Source organism: Meleagris gallopavo, chromosome 31 (genome assembly GCF_905368555.1).
Source record: "Meleagris gallopavo chromosome 31, MGAL_WU_HG_1.1, whole genome shotgun sequence".
NCBI classification, from domain to species: Eukaryota; Metazoa; Chordata; class Aves; order Galliformes; family Phasianidae; genus Meleagris; species Meleagris gallopavo.
This window is the reverse complement of record NC_139434.1, coordinates 450,350-472,495: the sequence shown is the minus strand read 5'-3', so window position 1 is coordinate 472,495 and position 22,146 is coordinate 450,350. Positions and strand designations below refer to the sequence as shown.

General features: G+C 51.8%; 2 protein-coding genes across 2 annotated transcripts; both read right to left on the bottom strand.

Moving 5' to 3' along the window:
* Window positions 1-2,671: 2,671 nt before the first annotated feature.
* Window positions 2,672-7,779, bottom strand: LOC100543615 (keratin, type II cytoskeletal cochleal-like). The gene is made up of 9 exons (XM_085212185.1): window positions 7,066-7,779; window positions 6,232-6,446; window positions 5,943-6,003; window positions 5,612-5,707; window positions 5,291-5,455; window positions 4,705-4,830; window positions 4,280-4,500; window positions 3,785-3,819; window positions 2,672-3,678 (listed from the first exon to the last, which is right to left on the bottom strand). The coding sequence occupies exons 1-9, from the start codon at window positions 7,675-7,677 to the stop codon at window positions 3,302-3,304; spliced, it is 1,908 nt and encodes a 635-aa protein (XP_085068311.1). The 5' UTR covers window positions 7,678-7,779; the 3' UTR covers window positions 2,672-3,301.
* Window positions 7,780-12,524: 4,745 nt separating this feature from the next.
* LOC100544113 (keratin, type II cytoskeletal 4-like) lies at window positions 12,525-17,504 on the bottom strand. Its single transcript, XM_010727865.4, has 9 exons — window positions 16,912-17,504; window positions 16,121-16,335; window positions 14,932-14,992; window positions 14,422-14,517; window positions 14,177-14,341; window positions 13,928-14,053; window positions 13,543-13,763; window positions 13,339-13,373; window positions 12,525-13,259 (listed from the first exon to the last, which is right to left on the bottom strand). The coding sequence occupies exons 1-9, from the start codon at window positions 17,413-17,415 to the stop codon at window positions 13,027-13,029; spliced, it is 1,656 nt and encodes a 551-aa protein (XP_010726167.1). The 5' UTR covers window positions 17,416-17,504; the 3' UTR covers window positions 12,525-13,026.
* Between the last annotated feature and the right edge of the window lie 4,642 nt (window positions 17,505-22,146).

Below are 22,146 nucleotides of genomic sequence, written 5' to 3'. Positions count from 1 at the left end.
ATTTCAGTTAATGTATGAAATAGGTATTAACGTTTACATTGCCTCTGGAATACAACCAGAGGAAGTAATCAAGAGATGACAAAGAAAATATATATTGAAGACCTTCAAAACACTTAAAACAACAATAAGCATGAACATAAGGCTGTTCAAATGATCTGTGTATGAACTTTTACACTCAGAATCTCCATTAAGACTTGGGCAACAAAGTGCTGTTTAAAAATAACACAGGTATCAGCCTTCAGCCTTAAAAGACTTGGGAAAAGCATCCCATAGAATAACATAAATGCTTCTGGATGTCACTGGGAGGGAGGATGCTGGGCACCAATCTCTTCACACAACGGGACATGGGAGAGTGGGGAATGTCACACCCAAGGGACTCAAGCAATGTTGGCCAAGGCGTCTCCAGGCATCTGCAGCTCGCCCAGTGCCACAGGCTGCAGCTGGAGAATGGGCACCATTCCAGCACTGAGTCAGGGACACTTTGCCTTCCAAGAGAATGGTCTTCTTCCTTGGCTGGCGTCCCCAGAAAAGATAAGGACAATCCCAGAGAAATGAAGGAGAGCTTGGGTTTTGTTGGAAAAAAGCAGGTTGTAATCTGCTCATGGCCTCCCTCCACACTGCCAAATACCACTGGGAGATGCTTTTCTCGGGAGGCAGCACCTGAGGAGCTGCTTGTAACATCCCACACGGCAGCTCCACAACTGGGAGAAATGTGCTCACTCAGCCAAATGCCTGGGTGCTGACCACGCTCAGCTCATCCAGATAAGACGCCCAGATTGAGTCACTCTGACGTCTCCAGACAAGATGGGAAGATTATAGCAGAGCTGGAGTCGCATCAGCCTCCTCCAGGTGAAACTCGATAGGCAGCCTGGGCTCCAGCAATCCCTTCAGATCTCTTACACAAGGAGCCGTGCACAGCACAATTGTCCACACAAAGCAAAGCCCAGACTTGGCTGAGAAGCTGATGCTGAGCCCAGCTGCAGACCTCACCAAGCGGCAGCTTTGGGTCCCGCACAGCCGGCAGGTCCTGGCACGAAGCTCTGGAGGCAGCACGGGCAGAGATGCCACCAGGAATCCTCACTCTGAGGAATGAGTGAGACTGAAAAGAAACAGAGCTAAAATTAGGCACCAAAGCCGCTGACTCTTCATCAAGCCAAACCCAAAGCACTCTTGGCAAAGGCCCAGCTGCTTTGAGGCATTGCTTTCCCACCCTCTTATTCTGGGGACAAACAGAGCTGTGTTCCCCAACTCCCGCGCTGCTGCCAGGGATGAGCAGGCCTCTCCCAAGACCCCATAGCCCTTTTCCATGGCCTGGAGTTGGTCTTATCAGAGGGCTGCACCTCCTGACCCACTGTGGGGACACAGCAGCTCCCAGCAAGTAGCTTTGGGACTCCCACACCACAACCGAGAGCGGTTTCTGTCTCTTTGATCTCTGCTTGCGATGCAGGAGCTGAAGCTCAGCTCAGATCAAACACATCAGCATTCTGCCCACCTTGCTCCCCATGCCCTCCAGCCAGACCCAAGCTCTCCCACTCACTCTCACTACAAAGCAAACACACCGAGAGACTGGTCCAACTTCTCAGACATCCCACTGGGATGAGATGCCCGTGGGTCAGGATGGACCGTCCCTCTCCAGTCTCTCATCTTCCCTCTGCTGGTAAGTGGAGAGCAGGAGGAGCTGCTAGTCTCTAACACTGCTAGTGTTCTTGGCCACCACCTCATGTGCCTAGGGTTCACTGCATGGTCAGTGTCCACTTCCACTCTCATAATCATCTTCCAAGCTGCCTTCTCATTTCTGCACGCAAGTCCACTACCACTTTCCCCTCCTGACATGGCATGCCCGTCCATGGGTAGACCTGATGAGGATGTGGTCAGCAGGTCCTTCAGATACCTTGGCTGTATCAATGACTGTGCCATGAAGGTTTAGATAGTGCCTGAGCCTACTGGCTGCTCATCATCAGACCAGAGCTTCCAAATCCCTGCCACCTTCAGGATCATGCTGCGAGGGAATGCTTTGACTGATAAAAGTCAAGAAGAATCGAATCACAGAGATAAAATATCTCATCACCAAGTCCAACTCCTGGCCCCAAACAGCACCACTTAAAATCTAAAACCTGTGTCCAAACACAACTCAGGACCGTGCCCACTGCCCTGGGGAGCTGTGCCATGCCCATCGCCCTCTGGGACAGAACCTTTCCCTAATCCCCACCTGACCACCCGCAACACTGTTCCATGTTGTTCCCTTGGGTTCTGTCACTCTCCCCACAGAGCAGAGCTCAGCACTGCCCATTTCATCCCCTGTGAGGGGCTGTGGGGCTATGAGGGGCCGAAGGTCTTGAGTGGCTGCAGGGTCATGAGGGGCTGTAGGTCATGAAGTCCCTTCATGGGAACGGCTGACCAAACTAAGGGACCTCAGCCACTCCTCATCTCTCTTGCTCACCAGGCCCTTCCCCATCCCTGTAGACCTCCTTTGGGTGCTCTCTGATAGTTTTATGTCCTTCTGACATTATGGTGCCCAAACTCTCACGCAGTACTCCAGGTGACACTGCACCAGGCAGAGCCTTTCCACACTGAACAGAACAACCAAAGATCCCCACCAACTCACATCACCCATGGCAATTCTCATTCTGCTGAGAAGTAACCTCTAAAACAACGACAAGAATACATCACAAATGTTCTCTGCAATTTATTGAGAATGGCAACATCCCAAGGACATACCATGAACAGAAGAAGAAGGGAGGTGGGGACAGCACATTTTGCTCCATGTCACCAGGGGCCTGGCACAGAAAAGCAAGCACGGTTCTGTTTAGAAAAAGTCCTCCGGGCACCTGCAGCCACTGAAGGAGTCCCATTTGCCCCTCATGTACCACAGCCCATGACTCTAGTGAATGGAAGCAACAGGATGTACTGCATGCAGAAGCACCCCAGGGTTACGGCCATCAGGACAGAGGAAGAAAGAGTGGTTTTATACACGTTTGCCACAGAGGCAGCCAGAAATGTACAATGCAGCAAGGAAGGCAGAGCGGTTCCTCCTTGAAATCAGCTCTCCGTACGGGGTATCCACGTGTGAGACTTTGCTCAGACTGTTATTTCTTCACTGAGTAGGAGGCTGTTGAGCAGTGTGTCACGGCCACCAGGCTCCCGTGCTGGGAACAAGCCAGGTAGACCAGCTGGCTCATGCTGGCCATGAGGGACACAGTTTGTTTCATGGTGGGGTATCGGAGATGGATTTAAGGAGGCTGGGCTGCTGCCGGGGGAAGGGAGGACATGCTTGGTTTCTTTCTCAGTCGGCCTTCAGGGCTCAGAACCTCACTCCTGAAGACTTGACGGAGGTGGTTGTGACGCATCTCCGTATGGAGGAGGATCCCCCACCGGAGCTGAAGTTGCCACCCCCAGAGCCGCAAATCCTTCCACTTCCAGAGGAGAAGCCTCCGCTGTACATTCCTCCTCCAATTCCACAGCTGCCGCCAGAGCTTCCACCTCCAAAGCCTCCTCCTGAGCCACATACACCTCCCATTCCTCCTCCCATGCCGCTGCCTCCGAATCCTCCTCCCATTCCACTGCCTCCAAATCCTCCACCCATTCCGCTGCCTCCAAATCCTCCTCCCATTCCGCTGCCTCCAAATCCTCCTCCCATGCCTCCTCTTCCTCCAGAGATGGTGGTCCTGCCTATCACAGCTGGAAGAGACACACATGTTACAGATGAGACAACCGAAGGTTTTCTCAGTTGAGACACATCCCATGACTCAACAGCCCTCCAAACTTCTCAGCCCACCATACTTACAGACATTGACGTTGGACATTCCATCATTGCACAGCCTGCAAGGGAAAATGAGTACATTTTTGTGACCCAATGAAAGAGTCATCTTAAAACCTTAGAACGTTATTTTTATTAAACCATCACACCCTTAAGAGATTTTCTTTTCTTTTTTTTTTTTTTTTTTTTTTGTCAATTTATTCCTGTTTCTGGTATTCTGGTATCAGTAAAGTATGTAAGGAGAGTAGCAGTGATAATCCCTGTTCACAGCGAGGCTTTTCCCAAACCTCAAGTTCTTTATGACATTTGCATATGTCAGAATCATATTGATATATGGATAAGCTTAAATGAACTGGTTGCCAGTTACCCGTCCTGATAACCTCAAATGTAATCCAGAGTACAAATGGCATATCAACCCTTTTTTACTAGGAAACACACTTTGAAATTGCACTATGACCCCAAAATTCAAGGGATATCTCCCAGACAGCAAGACTCCCCTTCAATCAAAGGTGAAATGCTCACCTGTTCTCCTCTCCCTCCAGCAGCTTCCTGTACATGGCAATCTCCACATCCAGGGCAATCTTAATGTTCAGCAGCTCCTGGTACTCCTTCAGCAGGCGAGCCAGCTCCTCCTTGTCCTTGCTCAGAGCAGTTTCCAGCTCTTCCAATTTCACCCTGGCATCCTTCAGAGCCATCTCACCCCGCTCCTCAGCCTCAGCAATAGCTGCCTGCAGCTGCTGGTTCTGAGGAAGGACAAGGGCATTCCCTCAGGTCACATTTTGTCCCCTACCAGCAGTCCTCAAACCCAAACTTGAATGATCAAGGATAAAAGACAACACTCTACAGAATCAATAGTGGTAGAGTAGAAGAATACATTTTTGCCCCACAACCTAAAGTCAACATTTGAACCTGATGCAGGCATCCAATGAGACACCACACATCCCTACCTGCTTCTTCACGTTCTCAATCTCAGCCCGCAGCCGCTGGACATTCCTGGTCAGCTCCTGGATCTCGATCTTGGTATTGCGCAGGCTGTCCCCATGCATCCCAGCTGTGCTCTGTAGCTGTTCGTACTGATGGCACAGACACAAAGCAAACCTTCAGTGAAACATTCCTGATGTCTTGCCAACACTTGTCTGCTTTTCTAGTTCATGTTCTGCTAAAATAACCCATCTTGGTGGTCAGTACAACCCATCTCAATGCAAAAGATGTATCTGAGACTCAATTACTATTGTTTCCCTCATTTCCCAGCTCTGAGATAGATTTTAGTTACACTAACAAGTATTCTTTGTATTCTAGAAAGCTACTTTGTCCTGGCATTTCCTAGCTAACTTATGCTGATGGTCATATTTATTGAAAGGCTTGCATGGTTCGCCAGAGTGAGATTCTGGACTTGCTATAAAGAGTCAGATCAACACACTTTCTCTGAGACTTCCTTGTACATGCTCCGGTACCATTGGCTTACAGACCTCACATGATTTATCTGTAATCTCCTGCCACCTTGCAGGCATCCTCAAGGGCTTTCCAGCTCACCTGGCTCTGGTACCAAGCCTCAGCTTCAGCCCGGCTGTTCTGGGCAATCTGCTCGTACTGACGTCTGACCTCCTCGATGATGCTGTCCATGTCCAGGTGCCGGTTGTTGTCCATTGACACCACCACAGACAAGTCCCGGCTGATTGTCTGCATCTGAGACAGTTCCTGCAACCAACACAGGAGTAAACCTGAGCACGGGAGCAGAGGAGCCCAAGGGATGCTCCACACAAATCCTCCATAGGCACCCATCCACCTGCAGGATCCTGAGCCACATCTCCCCTCCTCACCCTTCATCCATCCCAGCCCAGGAAAGGCTCCTACCTCTTCATAGATGGCCCTCAAGAAGTTAATTTCATCGGTCAGTGCTCCCACCTTGGCTTCCAACTCCACCTTGGTCATGTAGGCAGTGTCCACATCCTACAGGAAAAATCACATTTCCTTTTGGAAAACCTTCAGGACCACAGCATCTGCTCACTGCTGAGGTAAAAGCTCCGATTGCATTACTCAGCCGTACAAGAAAGGACGAGAAACTTCCAGGAGCAGCCTACAGACCCTACAATCTCCATTGGATTTCCCACTCAAGACGAAATCCTCTCAAAGCCCAGGCAAAGCTTAGCATTCAAGCAATCACTTCACTGTGTCCGTGACTCACCTTCTTGAGCACCACAAACTCATTCTCAGCTGTTGTGCGCCTGTTGATCTCTTCCTCATACCTATGGAAAGTTAAAATACAAGCTGAGTTTCCTGAATTTTCTTGCCTAAGGCCACACAAAAACAAAAAGAAATGCAAAATAAGAACGAATACAATATTTATACTGACAAATCTACATCCATAATTACCATAAAACAAACAAATGTGAAGCAAAATAACCAGCGAGGTACAGACTACCATTGCTGCCAGCTGCTTGCATTGCTCTCAGTGTTATCATCTCTGCACTTACTTGTTTTTGTAATCCTCTACGTATTGCTGCATGTTCTGCAGCTCAGATTCCAGCTGTCCCCTCTGTGCCAGAATGGAGTCCAGCTGCCGTCTCAGGTTCTGGATGTAATTCTCAAAGATGACATCCAGGTTCTTCCTGGGTCCTGAAGGCCCTTGCTGCTGCAGGAGCTCCCACTTGGTGGAGAGAACCTTGTTCTGCTGCTCCAGGAAGCGCACCTGAAAGCAAGCACGTGGAGGATGCACAGTCAGTCATGAAGGCACTCCTTCCACCATGTACAAAGAGTGGTCCACTCTTCGTGCCATTATGTGATTTTGTTAGTAAAAAAAAAAAAAAAGGCTGTTGTTGAGTCAATTGCTGGATGAGGGAAAGGAGGGAATTTCCAAGTCAAGGGTGCAGCACCAACTCCAACACATTCCCATAGCAGGTAGATTAGAAACATTAGATTTCTAGTCAGAAATAAAAAAGATTGGATATTTGAAAACCAAGAGGAGGAAAAATAAGAAAAGCAACCCTAAATTTGTGAATAGTTAAATAGGAGGGCATTTGGAAAGAGAAAAGTGCAGAAGTGAAACTTGAAGAAGTTTGGAGGCGTTTAGCCTTGCAGGAATAACCTATTAGGTGAACCTGGTGCAACAGGCTAGATTAAAGCCCTGAAGATACAGCTTTGATCTCATCTGGAAGGGAGATTCTCATCTTTTCCATAGCAGTACTTGAGAAAAGGCTCTTCTCCAGCTCCTCAGCCTGCCCATATTTATCTCAAAAAGGAAGTTTCTGCAGAGCTTGGCAGCTCCTCCTAATTTTTGCCCTTAATTAGCCCCAGTCCCACTCCCTCACCTTGTCAATGAAGGAGGCAAACTGATTGTTAAGAGTCTTGATCTGCTCCTTCTCCTGGTTTTTCACTTGCTGGATTTGGGGGTCGATCTCAACATGGACTGGCTGTAGCAGGGTTGTGTCGACCTGCACAGGCTGAATGCCAGGGCCACCTCTACCAGGGCCACCAAAGCCAAAGCTTGGGCCACCATAGCCACCCATTCCTCCACCTCCCATTCCTCCACCATAGCCACCCATCCCTCCACCGAAGCCACCCATTCCACCACCACCACCCATTCCTCCACCAAAGCCCATTCCTCCTCCACCCATTCCTCCTCCATAGCTGCCTAGCCCTCCGTAGCCTCCACCAAAGCCACCCATTCTGCCTCCATAACCTCCACCGCTGTAGCATCCACCTATGGCAATCCTTCCGCTGCTCCCCATGTTATGGAGGCTCCTGCTGCCAAAGCCTCCACAACGACCACCACCTCCATATCCCCTGGACATAGAGAACGAGCTGTAGCTGCTCCTGCTTCTGCCACCACCTCCTCCAAAGCCACCGCCGATGGCAGAGCAAGAGCTGTAGCCCCTTCTGCTCCCTCCCCCAAAGCTTCTGCAGACAGACTGCCGGGACATGGCTGCTTCTTCCAAGTGGAGTCAAGATCAAGAGGAGGAGGAGGATGAATGGAGCTGGGTGGCGAGAAGATGCGTGCAAGGAGAAGGGAAGGAAGTCCCTCTGACTCGAGGGCAGTTGATGCACTCTTTTATCTGTTTCTGGAGGTGGGCTGGGTTTGCATGGGCGTGAAGGAGGAGACAGTTGCTGTCTTCATCAGCTTGGCGTGGTTTACAGATTTTCATCTTCACTTTGCCAAACATTGACCCTACCCAGAAACACACCCTATAATGCAGAAGAAAATTAAAAAAGATACAACCATGTCTACCAAAGGGCAGCATTCTGACTAAGAAGCCATGCAGTTCTGCGGCACAGTAACAGTCCCGCTGTGACAGACATGGCTTTTTTTCACCTTTCATCCATTGTGGTTGTTTCCCTGCTTACGTTTATCTTTATTTTGATCTTTCACTCCAAAGCCCTATGGCAGGCAAGCGCTGCGGCTCATGCCAAATTGTAGCACAGCTTACACAATTCCCAAAACACACCTATGTTACACCCTTAGCCTTCTTTTTACGTGGAAAATTGCCTTTGGCTTCGAGAAGTAGTTTCTCAATCCAGAGCCAGGGCTCAGCAAATTGCATTTTGATGAGGCTTTGCATCTTTTCGATAAATAAAACCCTACTGGAGAGGAGATGCCATGGCAATGGCTGGAGCTGGAAATTTGCCTACAGTCGGGCCAAGCTCTCACTGAACATCAGTGCTGCAGTCTTTGTGCCAAGACAGCCTCTGCATCCGTGGAGAAATGCCAGTGGGAAATCCCCTTAGGGCTCTCCAAAGGCTTCAGGAAGTGACTGACCATGAGAAGAGCCAGGGAAAACCTCAGCAAGTCAGCTGCTACCACGGGAAGTGTGGACAGACAGGCAGACGGCCCTGAGAACAGGCAGAGAGAAGGAGGCATGCAAAACAAGCTGCCCACATAATGCATGCTGCAACTGCTTACATGCAATTAGTGAGGCAGAGGATGCTAAACAGCTCACCTTGTTTGTAGAGACATAAAATGGAGAGAACAGAGTGCACAATAACTTTCACTGGAGGAAATGCATGCTTTTCAACTACCTGGCTTACTTTGGCATTTATATGCAAATATATTTTTGGCAGACAGGTAGAGTAGTGAGCTGTGTTGAGCCTCTGTTATGAATGCGAGTAGGTGTCTTTTTTTAGCTTATTTAAAGCAGGATTTTAGAAAGGTGGAACTTTACCAAAACACTCCATTTTTTATGTTGTTATTGAGAAGGAATTAGTTTACAAGACATACCTACAGAAATACAACTGTGTAAGAACCATGCACTGGGAAGTTGTACCAGATGACCTTTAAGGGTCCCTTCTAACTCAAACAATTCTGTGATTCTATGATTCTACAACATTTCCTTGTGGGAACCTGGTTACCAAACACTTCTTTCCTCTTTTTTAAAATTTTTACTGAGAAGTTCATTTTCCCCCTTAGTTTTCCACAATCCCCAACAGCAGAGGAACCAGAGTGGCGATTTCAAAGCCACTGAGGCCATTTTGAAGCCCCAGAGTCATTGTGGTTGTTTGGACATCTAACTGTGCTGTCTAACAAGACTCTCCGAAGTTCCCATGCGACACAGGCAATTAAGCGCTTCTTGAAAATCCACACCAGCAACTCCTGATATCTCCAGTTGTTTGAATAGCTCCAGAAATATCACCCAGACACCTATTTCCAAAAGCACCTGGGGCACCCGGCTGCACTCGACGTGCGGTTAGACCGGCACTGCCACCAAACCCTGACTGACCCTATGGGTGTGCTCATCCCACCCCGGCGCACGCGGCACGGCTCGGGAAGGGCATCCAGCTCCCAGCTCCACCATAGGGTGGAGAGGATGGGGCTCGGTGCTTGTTCCCAGCAGTGTGCGTGGGTCAGAGCCACGTGGCATGGGGACACCACAGACAGTTGACTGCTTGGGCTTTGTCTCTGAGTTTTGAGGCTTCAAAGCAGCACCTTCATCTCAAGTGTTGGATGTCACTGGGAACCCAACGTGTGCTGCAGTGGATTAGGGAGTTGTGGTCAGCCACTGCCCAGAGGAGTGGTGGGGTCACCATCCAAAGAGGTGTTTAAGAACTGTGGAAATGTGGCACTGAGGGGCATTTAGTGGGCATGGTGGGATGGGTTAGGGTTGGACTGAATGACCCAGTGAGAATTATTGGCAATAGATGGGCAATTGGATTGGATGATCCTGCAGGTCTTTTCCAATCTTGGTGATTCTATGATTCTTGGTGATTCTACGATTCTATGACCTTAGAGGTCTTGTCCAACCTTAATGATTCTATGAGTGGGTATGGTGGGATGGGCTGGAGTTGGACTGGATGACCTAGTGACAAACCATTGGTGATAGATGGATGGTTGGACTGGATGATCTTGTAGGTCTTTTCCAGCCTTGGTGATTCTATGATTCTATGACCTTAGAGGTCTTGTCCAACTTTCATGATTCTATGAGTGGGCATGGTGGGGATGGGTTGATGGTTAGACTGGTTGACCTTAGAGGTCTTTTCCAATCTTAATGACTCTATGATTCTATGATATATTAGACAAACTCAGCAGGATTCTGAAGGGTGCTGTGAAAACAAGGCTGTTGCGGTGCAATAACCTCCATGCACATGCACCCACATTTAGCATCAGGCTGATCTATTCCCTCTCCTCCCTCCAGATTGCCAAACACATGGTTGCGTGGTTCCTTTCTCCTCCTGCAGGCAGGACGACGTGATTGGGAGGTTTCAGTTTCCGAGCAGCTCTCAGCAGGAGATTCGTTAAGTCAGCACAATGCTCCCGGCCCAAGCACATGGTTAGATAACGTTCTCATTGAGTCACCACCGCGTCTCCGGCCAAGTTTGGGAAATCAGGCAGGGATTTGGGTATCGACACCGTCATGAGCTCAAACGCAACATGTGGCTCAGAATCCAATGATCTGCAGTGACATCGCTGTGCCCACTGCTGTGCTGAAGGACAGCATAAAGTGGTGGAGGAGAAGACGCTCAGTGTTTGTGTGCTTGGACAGGAGCTGCGTGGAACTGGGGAGAGCAGGAGGACAAGCTGAGCTGAGCACTAAAACCTCACATGTTCAGTAAAACATTGACATCTCAGCATTCCCTTCATGCAAGCATGCTCTGAGAGAGATTATTAACATGGAGGGCAAGCTCAATAAAATTAGATGAGGCCTCTTTCAGGTCAAGCAAAGTTCTTGCTGTTCCAACAAAAGGCAGAAATTGTCATGACTCAATCCAGCCCAGGAGAATTCTCCCCTAATTGCTGCTGCAATCAAAGGAACAAAAGAAAAATGCTTTCTGGTGTCTGTTTGTTTTAAACCTCTGTACACATCCCGAAGCCCTGTCAAGAGTCAATCATGGAGGCAAGAGGGCAGCGATGTCTTTTCATTCAACACCTTTCCAAGTCCCTTTGCAACCTCCCGGAGCATTCACCATTGCCCAGGCAACATCCCCATCCAAGCAGCTACACGCCTTGGCTGCTTGCAGTGTCTCCAGCTGTAGGAGCAGGGAGCGGAGCACGGTGACTCATCAGCTGTGGTTGACCAGGGATGTGACTCAAGGTCTCCTGAGCAAGAGGTGAAACCATACCGAGCAATTTTGGCTCTACATTGGCAGCTCATAAGCAATATTTCACTGCTGGGAGAGGGGTGGGCTGCAGCAGTGTGTGATTTCCCTGTCCTCAGAGGCTGGAACTTCATGCCCAAGCCTGGCCTGGTCTAACACAGGACAGTAGCAATCACACCAATAATCCAGATAGAGGACAGCCACCCTTCCCTCATTCCCTGCAGGATGCTCCAACAGCACTCAGCCAGCAGAACAGAGGAAGGTGCCCACCTCCACCCTCATGAGGACCTCAGGAGGTGGTGAGGGAGAGATGGAGGCTGCACATTGCCCCCAGTGGTCAGGCAGAGGTGGAGTTGGTGTTGGACTCTGATCCTTGGGGATTCATTCCAATTTGGGATTATAGAATCGCAGAATCACACAATGTCCCAAGTTGGAAGGGACCCACAGGGATCAGAGTCCAAATCCTGGCTCCACAACACACCGCACAAACCCAAACTTGATGTCTGGGAGCGGTGTCCCAGTGCTTCCTGAGCTCCAGCAGGTTGGGGCCATGCCCACTGCCTTGGGGAGCTGTGCCATGTCCACCGCTCTCTAGGGCAAAGCTCTTCCCTCACCCCCACCTGACCATCTAAAGACGAATCTCCATGCCATTCTCTTGGGTCCTGTTGCTGCCATCAGAGAGCAGAGCTCAGAGCTGCTCCTCTGCTCCCTATGAGGAACTGTAGGGCCATGATGGCCGGTAGGTCATGAGGAGCTATAGGATTACCATGAGGCCTCCCCTCAGCACAGAGCAGAGTGGGACAGCCTTTCTCTCACCAACTGGGAACATCCTATGACTCTACAGATGGACACCATCACAGGGACCCAACAGGAGTGCAGCATCTGCTGACATCTCCAACTGCAACCCCAAACATCAGCTCTGCTCTCAAAGGGCTTAGAGTTTCTTCCATGCCCCAAAGAGAGGAGGGCAATAGAGACCACAGCCAGCTCCAGCCCAGCCTCCTCCCTATAATAATTTTATGTCTTTCTTGTGCCACATGCTACCAGGAATATGATGGTCCCCCTAGATTTCACTGGCCACCATTTTGTCAGCCCCTGCTCATCCCAGTTGCATACATGTGCAAGTGCTCGCTTTGTGTCCCTGAAAGGGCAGGAGAAAGTCAGGACACCTTTCAGGCCTCAGCAGAAGAGCAGTCTTGTTGCAACACGAAAATGCCTGCTCAGAAAGAAAACCACACCAGTGTACTGCCTCTAGTGTTTATTGGGGTATGGCACATGCCAAAGGAGAAAGGCTTAAGCAAACAAGCACGAGTGTTCTCACAATCACAACAAAAAGGCAAAGCCCAAACAGAGGTGAGCACTCTGGAGTCACTGCAGCATGTCAGGGTCTCATGGGAGACCTCAAGGGATGCCCAGACCCCACAGGCTGTGCATTGTGTGGGGTGCTTTGTGGCTGGGGGCTTTGGGGTGGTGGGTCCTTCCAGCGCCAGCTCTCAGCTCCATGCAACAGCTTTAGGGTGTCTCAAGGAGGAGGTTGGTGAAGCGAGAGGTTCCCAAGCCCTCTGCAGAGCATCTCAGTCACTGTGGTGGATGAAGCCTGCTGTTCTTTTCCCATGCGATGTCCAAAAGAGGGCAGTGCCTGGCCCGACAGATGGGCGGCTCTCAGCTGGGCAGCGGAGTGGTGGTCCTGGTGATGTTTGCTTCCTTTCTCCTTTGGGTGCCGGGGACGGGGACAGCTCTCTGCCCTACTGCCGCCGGGCGGACACAGAGCTGTTCTTCAGGATGCCGCCAGAGCCCACCACGACGGAGCTGCCCGCTCCAGAGCCGAATCCTCCCCCTCCCAGGCTGTAGCAGAAGCCAGCACCGCCCGTGCTGCAGCTGCCCCTCCCGCTCCCAGCGCCGAATCCCAATCCTCCTCCTCCAAGGCAGAGACCGCCGCCGTATCCACCTCCTATGGAACTGCTGCCGCCCACCACAGCTGCGGGGACAAGGAAGGGTGTGGGGTTACCACCAGCAGAGCCAGGGAGCGCAGGGAGCAGGGGCAGGCTAGTACTTACAGATGCTCACGTTGCTCTGGCACTCCCCAGACATCCTGCAAGGAAAAGAGATGGAGCGTCAGCACCGCCCCACCAGCTTGGGTCCATCACGCTCCATAGGACCACGGTGGAGGGCAGCGCTGTTGATATCTTAACAGAAGATGTGCTACTCTGCATCCTTCCCATTGACTTAGCAGGATGTGATCCAGCCATATCCCCACCCACCTGCACTCCTCGCCCTCCAGCAGCTTCCTGTAGGTTGCAATCTCGATGTCCAGTGCCAGCTTGACGTTCATCAGCTCCTGGTACTCGCGCAGCTGCTGGGCCAGGTCTGCCTTGGCTTTCTTCAGGGCTGTCTCCAGCTCAGTCAGCTTGTCTCTGGCATCCTTCAGGGCCAGCTCCCCACGCTGCTCAGCATCAGCAATGGAGCTCTGAATGGTCTCACACTGCAGGACAAGGACAGGGATGCAGCGCATTGAGCAGAGGCCACTGCAGCGCTCTGTGCCCGTATCACCTGGCTCAGCTGATCCCAAACATCTCTGACCAGGGCACAGCTCCAAGAGGAATTACGAGGATCTCACACCCATTCCCCAGAACATGAAACCCCTACCTGCTTTTTCACGTTCTCAATCTCAGCCCGTAGCCTCTGGATCACGCGGTTGAGCTCAGAGATCTCAGCTTTGGTGTCCCTCAGACTGTCTCCATGCTTTCCTGCAGTGGCCTGCAGCTCCTCATACTGATGGGCAGGGGACAGAGAAGATCATCAGGGGCAGCATGAGGTCTCCCTGGATTTCTCCACACCAGAAAGGGGAGCACACAGGCCCCTCAGCCCTACCATTGCCATGAAGATAGCCCTCACCTTGCTCTGGTACCAGGTCTCAGCCTCCAGCCGGCTCCGGTTGGCAATCTCCTCGTACTGCGCCTTCACTTCTGCAATGATGCTGTCCAAGTCCAGGCTGCGGTTGTTGTCCATGGACAGCACCACGGAGGTGTCAGAAACAGTCTTCTGCATCTGGCACAGCTCCTGCAATTCCCACCAGCTTTGTCTTGAGCCCTGCTAGGACACCTTCCCCGTGGTTCCATCCCATTCTGCTGCACACTCACCGCTTCGTAGAGGTTCCTCAGGAAGTTCAGCTCATCTGCCAGAGAGTCCAACTTGGCCTGAAGCTCCACTTTGTTCATGTAGACACCATCCACATCCTGCAGCAGAAATTAGGGCTGAAAGCTTTCACCTGATGCGCACAGTTGGGTCTAAGTCGAGCCCCATAAGTCAGTGTGCTGCTCCATCTCCGCAGTACACAACTCTGGGGGCTCTGTGTTACATCTAAGCCCCACCAGTGCAAAGCTCTGCTGAGAACCAGGTGGAAATTTGTATAAAATAATTAAAAATGACAATGCGCTTAGAAAACACAGATAAAGGTGGCAATTCAGATATCTGGATGTTTTGCTCCAGGGAGGAGGAGCACCAACTCCCATCAGTCTCCCCCTCTGCCCTGGGGGGTTCTGCCTTCAGCTCTCCTTATTCTAACGAGACACAAGCTTAATTAAAGCCTGCCCTTGTGCCTGCAAGTGCTTGGTCCTCCTCACACAGGCTTGGGCTGCCCAGAGTTTTACCTTCTTTAGGAGCACAAAGTCGTTCTCTGCAGCTGTCCTTTTGTTGATTTCCTCTTCGTACCTGTTGGGGATAACGAGGGAGATTCAATCTCTCTGCTTATTTTGGCTCCTGCTCCACTGCTGGTGGCTGCTGGCCTTGGAACAATGGGTGCAGCAAAAAACAGAGGTGCTATGAGCAGACTGTGGCCAAACAGAAGTGGGGCTTCATCCTGCACAAGCCCTGGAACCTTCCATTACAAACATCCTGCTGCCTCCACGAGGAGACCTCCTGGTCTCCTGTTGGCCATCGTAGCCATGGCACAGAACCTTACAATCATGGAACTGCTGGAGTTTGGTTTTTTTTAGTGGTCATCCCATCTAATCCCCTGCAATGAAGAGGGAATGTCCGTGGCAGCTGCACACTGCAGAGCTTGGAGCAACGGAGGTCTCCTCCAGAACCACATCACCTCTCATCCTACAGCCTCAGCAAAAATCGAGCAAGGCGAGGGATCAAGTTGTTCCCAAATCCCAGTTATCTGCATCTTATCAGCTGAGATATTTCTCCATCTTTGCTCTTCTGATGGAGCAAATTAACCTCATCATATCAGGATAATAATTAATCCCCCTCTCATCAGCGTTCCAAAGAACCATCTAAGTAAGCTTCAAACTATGAAGGAAATTATTGTAAGGAATCCATGAGGAAACCCATGAGGAAATTATAGTGGGATTTAGCAACTGCCCTAATTGCTTCATTAAATCATAATGTCACGGACTCTCGAATGGGGAAAGGCAAATAGCAGAAGATCCTGTGCTGGTGACAACTGCAGTTCACACAACAATGAGTGCTGGGCACACCTCGAAAAACCATCGCCTGCTGTCAGAGCTCGCAGCTGCTGCAACTTCCTCATAGCATGGATGGCTGCAACAAGTGAAACACTGCCAATTCCCATCATTCTTTGAACGTTCTGACCGCTCAGAGTAAGTCTTTACTCCTATTTTTTTCGCCACTTGCTACTCAAAAAAATTAAAGTAAAATAGAAGTGGCAAAAAAGTCTCCAAACAATCTGCTTTGCACAGCTGGTGAAATCAGCCAGAGCTCAGACATTGCTAGGAGTGAATCCAGAATAAATCCATTTGGTCCTAGATCTGGGGACATCCCTAGAGCTGCCCAGCACTGCCGAGCCCCGCGCTGGCACCATGAGCCACGCACTTGGTCTTGAAGTCCTCCACCATGTCCTGGAAGCTCTTCAGCTCTGACTCCAGCTGTATCTTCTCGCTGGAAAGGCCATCCAGCTGCTTCCTCAGCCCGCTGATGTAGACTTCAAAATATGGGTCCAGGCTCCTGGTGCTCGTGATGGGGCTTTGCTCCTGTAGGAGCTTCCATTTGGTCTCCAGGACTTTGTTCTGCTGTTCTAGGAATCGCACCTGAGTAATGACGGGGGTGGACAGAGAAAAGTCAGAATGTTCCTCAAAGCATCTCTCTGTTGTTTGTTTTCCTGCATTGCCTACATTTAATGAGTTCAGCCCTTCTGTCTGTTCTCGCCTCCTCTCCAAAAACTCCCCATCCTCCCCCAGAGTCCCACTGGTGAGATGGGAAACCCATTCTCACGGCGAAGGGCGACCTTTCCTCTCCCATCCCACAGGGTCTAAACAGAAGAAATGTGCTGAGCTCTGTCACTTCAGTGCTTTCTCCTTCATGATGAGTTTGGGCGACAAACACAGGGACGAAACACCCAATGGCCCACAGGTGGAGGGGAGCAACCTTCTCTGAGGATGTTCTGCATGCTGCTGCATGGCCCCCTGGGTTAGCACCAGTGTCGTGGCCTCCAAATCAAGGATCCCATTCCTGCTGTTCTCCAACACCTTGGGATCATTACTTCTTCTGACACTGCAGCCTCCTTTCTGCCTGTACAGCTTTGGGGCAGTGCTGGGCTCACTGTTCCCTCTGTGCCCATTTCACAAGCCAGCAAAGTTCAGCCTCCCCCCAGACCCAGCTCTTACCTTGTCGATGAAGGAGGCAAATTTGTTGTTGAGGGTCTTCAGCTCCTCCCTCTCCTGTGTCCGCACCTTCTGGATCTCGGGGTCGATCTCCAGGTGGAGCGGGGTCAGCAGGCTCTGGTTGATGGTCACCTCCCTGATGCCGCCCGGTGGGCACTGGGCGAAGCCCCCAGCCCCGCCATCAAACCCTCCACCGAAGCCACCAAAACCACCACCGAAGCCACATCCGGCCCCGCTGCCAAACCCTATCCCATTGCCAATACCATAGCCAAAGCCTTGGCCACCAGCCCCAAACCCTCTGCAGACGCCTCCAACTCCAAATCCTCCCAGAGCGGTGCTCTTGCTCCCTCCCAGGCTATAGAGGCTGCGGCTGCTGAAGCCCCCAGCGTTGCCAGCAGGCCCTCGGCATCCTCGGGCCACCGTGCTGAAGGTGACCTTGTTCTTCCCTCCTAAGCAAGCAGAGCTGGAGCTGAATCCCTTCTTGAAAGCAGATGACTGACGAGACATGGCGATAGGTTTGTGGTAGGAGAGGAGAGCTGAGTGGTGTCCAGAGGCAAAAGAAGCTCTGTCCTGCGAGCACAGTGCCTGAACGCCCCTTTTTATGCTCGGAGGGAGTTGGCCAGCTGTCAGGGGAGTGGAGATGTGATTTTTTATTCTAAGAATGGTTTTAGGTGTGCTTGGAACCATGCCCTCCCCCCTCCTCTCTGCCTTCCCCGTGACCTGCCTCAAAACACTCCCTAGATAGCTCAGAAAGTAAAACAAATCTATTGTTGGTGTTGGAAGCACATCGTCAAATCAGATTTCCTGAGCTGGTGCTGTCAACCCATCACGGGTCCTTCTATAGTTCTTCTGGCAGTGACAAAGCACTACAAGCTGCTTGGTGTGTTACACCCTCCAGGGAGACCCCTGTCTTGGCTCCATTACTCATTGGGAGCCGTATGGCAGGTGCTTGGTTCGCTGAATTCTGACAAAAGCCTGGTTTCCCAATCACAGCCCCAGATGCACTCCTGTTCAACTTTCTGCTCCAGTTCGATTCGGTTTGGCCAAAGCTATTTCATAACCGAGGGAGGGAGCCCAGCAAGACTTAGTCTTAGGGTTAGCATCAGCTTTGTGTCAATAAGGGAGTTTCTAGAAGGTTTTGACGGGTTTCTAGAAGGTTGGACCACTCTGACTGTGGCTTACTGAGCCCAGAGGGACACACGGGGGCTGCAGAGCCCAGAACATCTTTGTGTTTCCATGTAACCCTCACCCTACATCTTCACCTTTCTTCATTAGGGTCGAGGTGCCATTACCAGCTAACGAGCAATGTCCATGTCAAGGGTTTCCAATTCCCCAATGGGGATCGTGCCAAGACCAGAGGTGTTTTGAAGTGTCTCTGAGTTCCCCGCAAAGCAAACAGACCTTTGGAGATGAGCAGGACAGAATCCAGCAGCCATCAACTTCACAGACGACCTCCAAAGGGTCTCCTCCAACATCCTGGAAGCGTGCCCAATACACATCATTCCACAGTTATGGGATAAAAAGGGCAGAAAATGAGCATGGGGACTTTGATCCTACTTCCACCTTTCCTGGTGGAAGGGAGCCAAGGCTGGAGCTGTGTTTCCAGCAGGAGCATTGTAGAAAGGCTGCTGGGATCGTTCCCTGTGGGTCCATCATCAGCCCCATTCTGTCCATGCTGCCACCACCCGCCAGCTGCCACCACCTGTCAGCACGCTCTCATTGTTCTAACACATCCAGATTAATTGCTTAACCACTTTTAATTTATATTTTAATTGGCGGAGGTGTCTGAAGGTGCCATCAAACCGAGGATCCCCGCTTATCCTGCCATTAAAAGGAAAAAAATAAAACTTCCCCTCAAACCACAAGGTGCAGCTGCAGCCATGACGACAAAAGCCAGCCTCACACCACGCACTCTGTAATTATCTTTTATTGGAGACACTCATGGGAGAGGTTTGGGGAACCAGTTCCAGCTCAGGGCCTGTTTCCTCTCAGCTTTTCCCCTGCAAACATGCAAATCTGGGGCCGGGAGCAGAGCTGAACCATCTCTGCAGGGGAATTGGGACGGAGGGAGCACTTTTCCTCTGGAACCTCACCGTCCTTCTCCATTTCCAGCCCAAAGAGGATCTGCACCATGTGGAGAAGCCGCTGAGCTCTGCACCTCACAGCCACCACCCTTTACAGAGCTTTGGGCTCCCCAATTCCACGGGGACACCCTGAGGTTTCTTTGCCAAAGGCGGCGGCAGCTGCATCTCCTCCACCTTTATGCAACCGATGGAGAAACTGAGTGAACCTGTTGGAGCCCGGCGCAGCTCCCAGGGTGGCTCTGCCAGCGGTCCCTGGCATGCGGCGCTGGCTCTGCGCCCATCCGGACGCTTACCCAAGAAGCACAGGGCTCAGTGTGTGCACTGCTACACCCATGAGGTCCCAGCCCTCTTTTGGGGTGGGAGATGCCAGCTGAGTGGCTGGGGCTGCAACTGCGCTGCTGCGAGGGGCTTTGGGTCATCCTGGAGGTGGCCTTGCTGTGTTCCCTTCTGTTTTATTCACTGTGGGCTTGGGGAGGACTATAGGGCCATGAGGGGCTGTGGGGACATGAGGGGCTGCTGGGTCATGAGTGACTGTGGGATCATGAGGGGATGCAGGGCACAGTGAGCAGTGCCATGAATGTACAACAAAGCGCACAATGGAGCCAAGACCTTTCCACAACCAGCAGACTTGGATCCTCCTTCAGAACAGCACCCCAGGCTCCTTTCCTATACCCAAAACCAGGCTAAATCAAGTCACCACCAGGTTCAGAGCCATGTGTTCCCATCACAAGCCTGGGGGTTCCCAACAGCTGATGCTGTCCCACCACACAACACCATGACCTCACACAACCACCTCCAGAGGGACTTCTGCACCCCAGGACAGGGGACAACTCCCGGGTTCTGCCCATGCATGAAGGTTTTGCTCAGCCCAGCTTAGAAAAGAGCCAGAATCAGGCCAGGAGGCTCTTCCCATGGGAAGATACAAATACCTGACAGCTTTCTGGCCCTTCCAGAACCCAGAGGTGGAAATCCTGAGCCAGAGGTTCCACCACCCCAGCAATGCCCAGAGCTGCTCCAATTAGAGCAGCCAGCCCGTTTTAATGAGCTCCTCATTCCCATCGAGCCCTGTCACTGGTAGAGGCCATGCCTAGCACCCTGAGGTGACACCATGGGGCTGGGACCCACGGAATCAGTGTGCCACTGCAGTTCTTCACAGGGACACGGAGATGTTATATCTCTGGGGCTCTGTGGAGGAGCAGGAGGTGACCATGATGGGATGCTCCATTCCCAGGCAGGAATGCCAGCATTTAGGGACTGGCTTCATGGCTGGGCTCGAGGATCTGGATGCTCTTTCCCAACTTTCCAAGACTGAACCCAACAGGAGTTGGCAGGATTCAGCATCTCACAGTTCCCATAGGTATCGCAGTGATGGAAGCCCCCCAGCTGCTGCTGGGACATGAAGTGCTTCAGACCCACAGATGCTCCCCACAGCCCCAAAAAAGCTACTGGCAGGGAGGGAACGGAGCAGCACTGGGCTCTCCAGTTTGTCTGCTTGCTGTCCCCATATTCCCCCAGGGTGAGCCGGGTCTGGGATGCAAAACAGAAGGAATAAAGGGAGGAAGGAGCCAGAGTGGGCAGGAAAACGCCTGGGGCTGCTCCTGTGCTTTGATGCCCGGTGCAGATGGTGGGATAACGGCAGGGAGTGGGTCCGTGTCCCTCTGCCCCACGTATGGAACCTCATATCACAGCCCCCTCACCCCACAGTGGAAAGGAAGACCGACGAGCCCAAATCTGCCCGGTTTCACCCCAAAGATGCGTTCAGGAGAGCAAAGCACCGCTCCGCTGAGCAGCGCGGACTCGCAATTAGTAAGCGGGCAAATTGCAGGGCTGGGGCCCGAGCTGGGAATCATCGAGCAGAAATAACAAGGTGGATCCCGAGCGAGATCAAAGGCGCCTATTGCAGAAGACGGCGGCACTCCTTGGGCCGTCCCCACTGCGTTGCGCACAGCGGAGCCCCGGGCTCTGCCTGCAATACCCGGCTGCTAACCTGGCTCACAGGCAACACCTTCTTCTGGGAACCGTGGCCCTCCATCGGTAGCATCCATCAGGGCAACTGTTTCCTTTTGGTGATGGCGTGGAGTGCTTTGTGGCCATCGGAAAGCAGCCCCAGATGCAGTGCAGAATGAGCCCCGCGTGCCACGCAGGGAGAATGGTGGGCAACTTCCAAAGGTCAGAGCCCAGCCACTGCCCCATAGGGAGAGCCCAGCACTCCTTCTCTGAGCACCCCAAAAAATAGGGGGCAGAGCTCCCGGCTCAGGACCTGCAGTTCTGTGAGCAGAGTCCCCAAAGTGGGGCCAATGAGGAGCAGAGAGGGGCTGTGCTGCACCAATGGGCAATGGGAGGATATGGGGCTGAACCGCCATGTGGCTTTGCCTCCAGGATTTGGGGTGCAGAGCATCTCCCCGGGTCAGGATGCAAAAAAGGAACAAGGGAAAACACGTGTGAAGCCCTCGAGCTTTGCAGAAATGCAATGCAGTTCCAGTGGGGGCTGCAGAGGGAGTAGGGGTCTTTGCCGCTCTGCACTGCACATTGGGGAGAATTGGGTTTTTGGATGGGAAGAGCACATTTTGGAGAGAAATCTGCATAAATGGATGGGGAAGAGCTGGGGGAGAGGGAGAGGATGGATCTGTCCCTCCCCGTCACCTCATCCCACACTTTGGGAAAACATCCCCCCCCTAAAAAAAAAAAAAAGCAATGCCCTCCCCAAAATGCACTGTGTTGGAGCATTGAGCAGAAATAGGGAGGGGGCAACTGAAACTGTGGGGACACTGTGGGACCGGGGGGGAACCTATTGGGTTGGGGAAACTCCAAAAGGAGCCAAATCCCCCCGGGAAATCTCCCCCCAGGGCCGGGAAGGGCACGAGGGGTGTGCGTGTGAAAATGCAGAGAGTGAGCTTTGGGCGGCTCCTGCCCCACCACTAATTACAGGCAAAACCTCGTCAGCAGGCCCCAGCTTGCTGTTGGCCCTGTGCCCCCCGGCGCGCCCCAGCTGAGCCCCCTGCCACCGACAGCACCCTTAATTCCCCAATAGTGCCTTTAATTCCCCAATCTTGCCCGTATTTCCCCAGTATTGCTTTTAATACCCCCTATATTGCCCCCTTATTTCCCCAGTCTTGTTCCTATTTCCCCCATAATGCCTTTATTCCCTCAACAG

Excerpts from the sequence above, each read along its gene's own strand:
- LOC100543615 (XM_085212185.1), bottom strand. The coding sequence starts at position 7,677 with ATGTCCCGGCAGTCTGTCTGCAGAAGCTTTGGGGGAGGGAGCAGAAGG. Across the intron at positions 6,004-6,231 it reads GTAGAGGATTACAAAAACAA|GTATGAGGAAGAGATCAACA; the intron begins GTAAGTGCAGAG and ends AACTTTCCATAG. Across the intron at positions 5,456-5,611 it reads TGAGGGCCATCTATGAAGAG|GAACTGTCTCAGATGCAGAC; the intron begins GTAGGAGCCTTT and ends TGTTGGTTGCAG.
- LOC100544113 (XM_010727865.4), bottom strand. The coding sequence starts at position 17,415 with ATGTCTCGTCAGTCATCTGCTTTCAAGAAGGGATTCAGCTCCAGCTCT. Across the intron at positions 14,993-16,120 it reads GTGGAGGACTTCAAGACCAA|GTACGAAGAGGAAATCAACA; the intron begins GTGCGTGGCTCA and ends TATCCCCAACAG. Across the intron at positions 14,054-14,176 it reads AGACCTGGTACCAGAGCAAG|TATGAGGAGCTGCAGGCCAC; the intron begins GTGAGGGCTATC and ends CCTGCCCATCAG.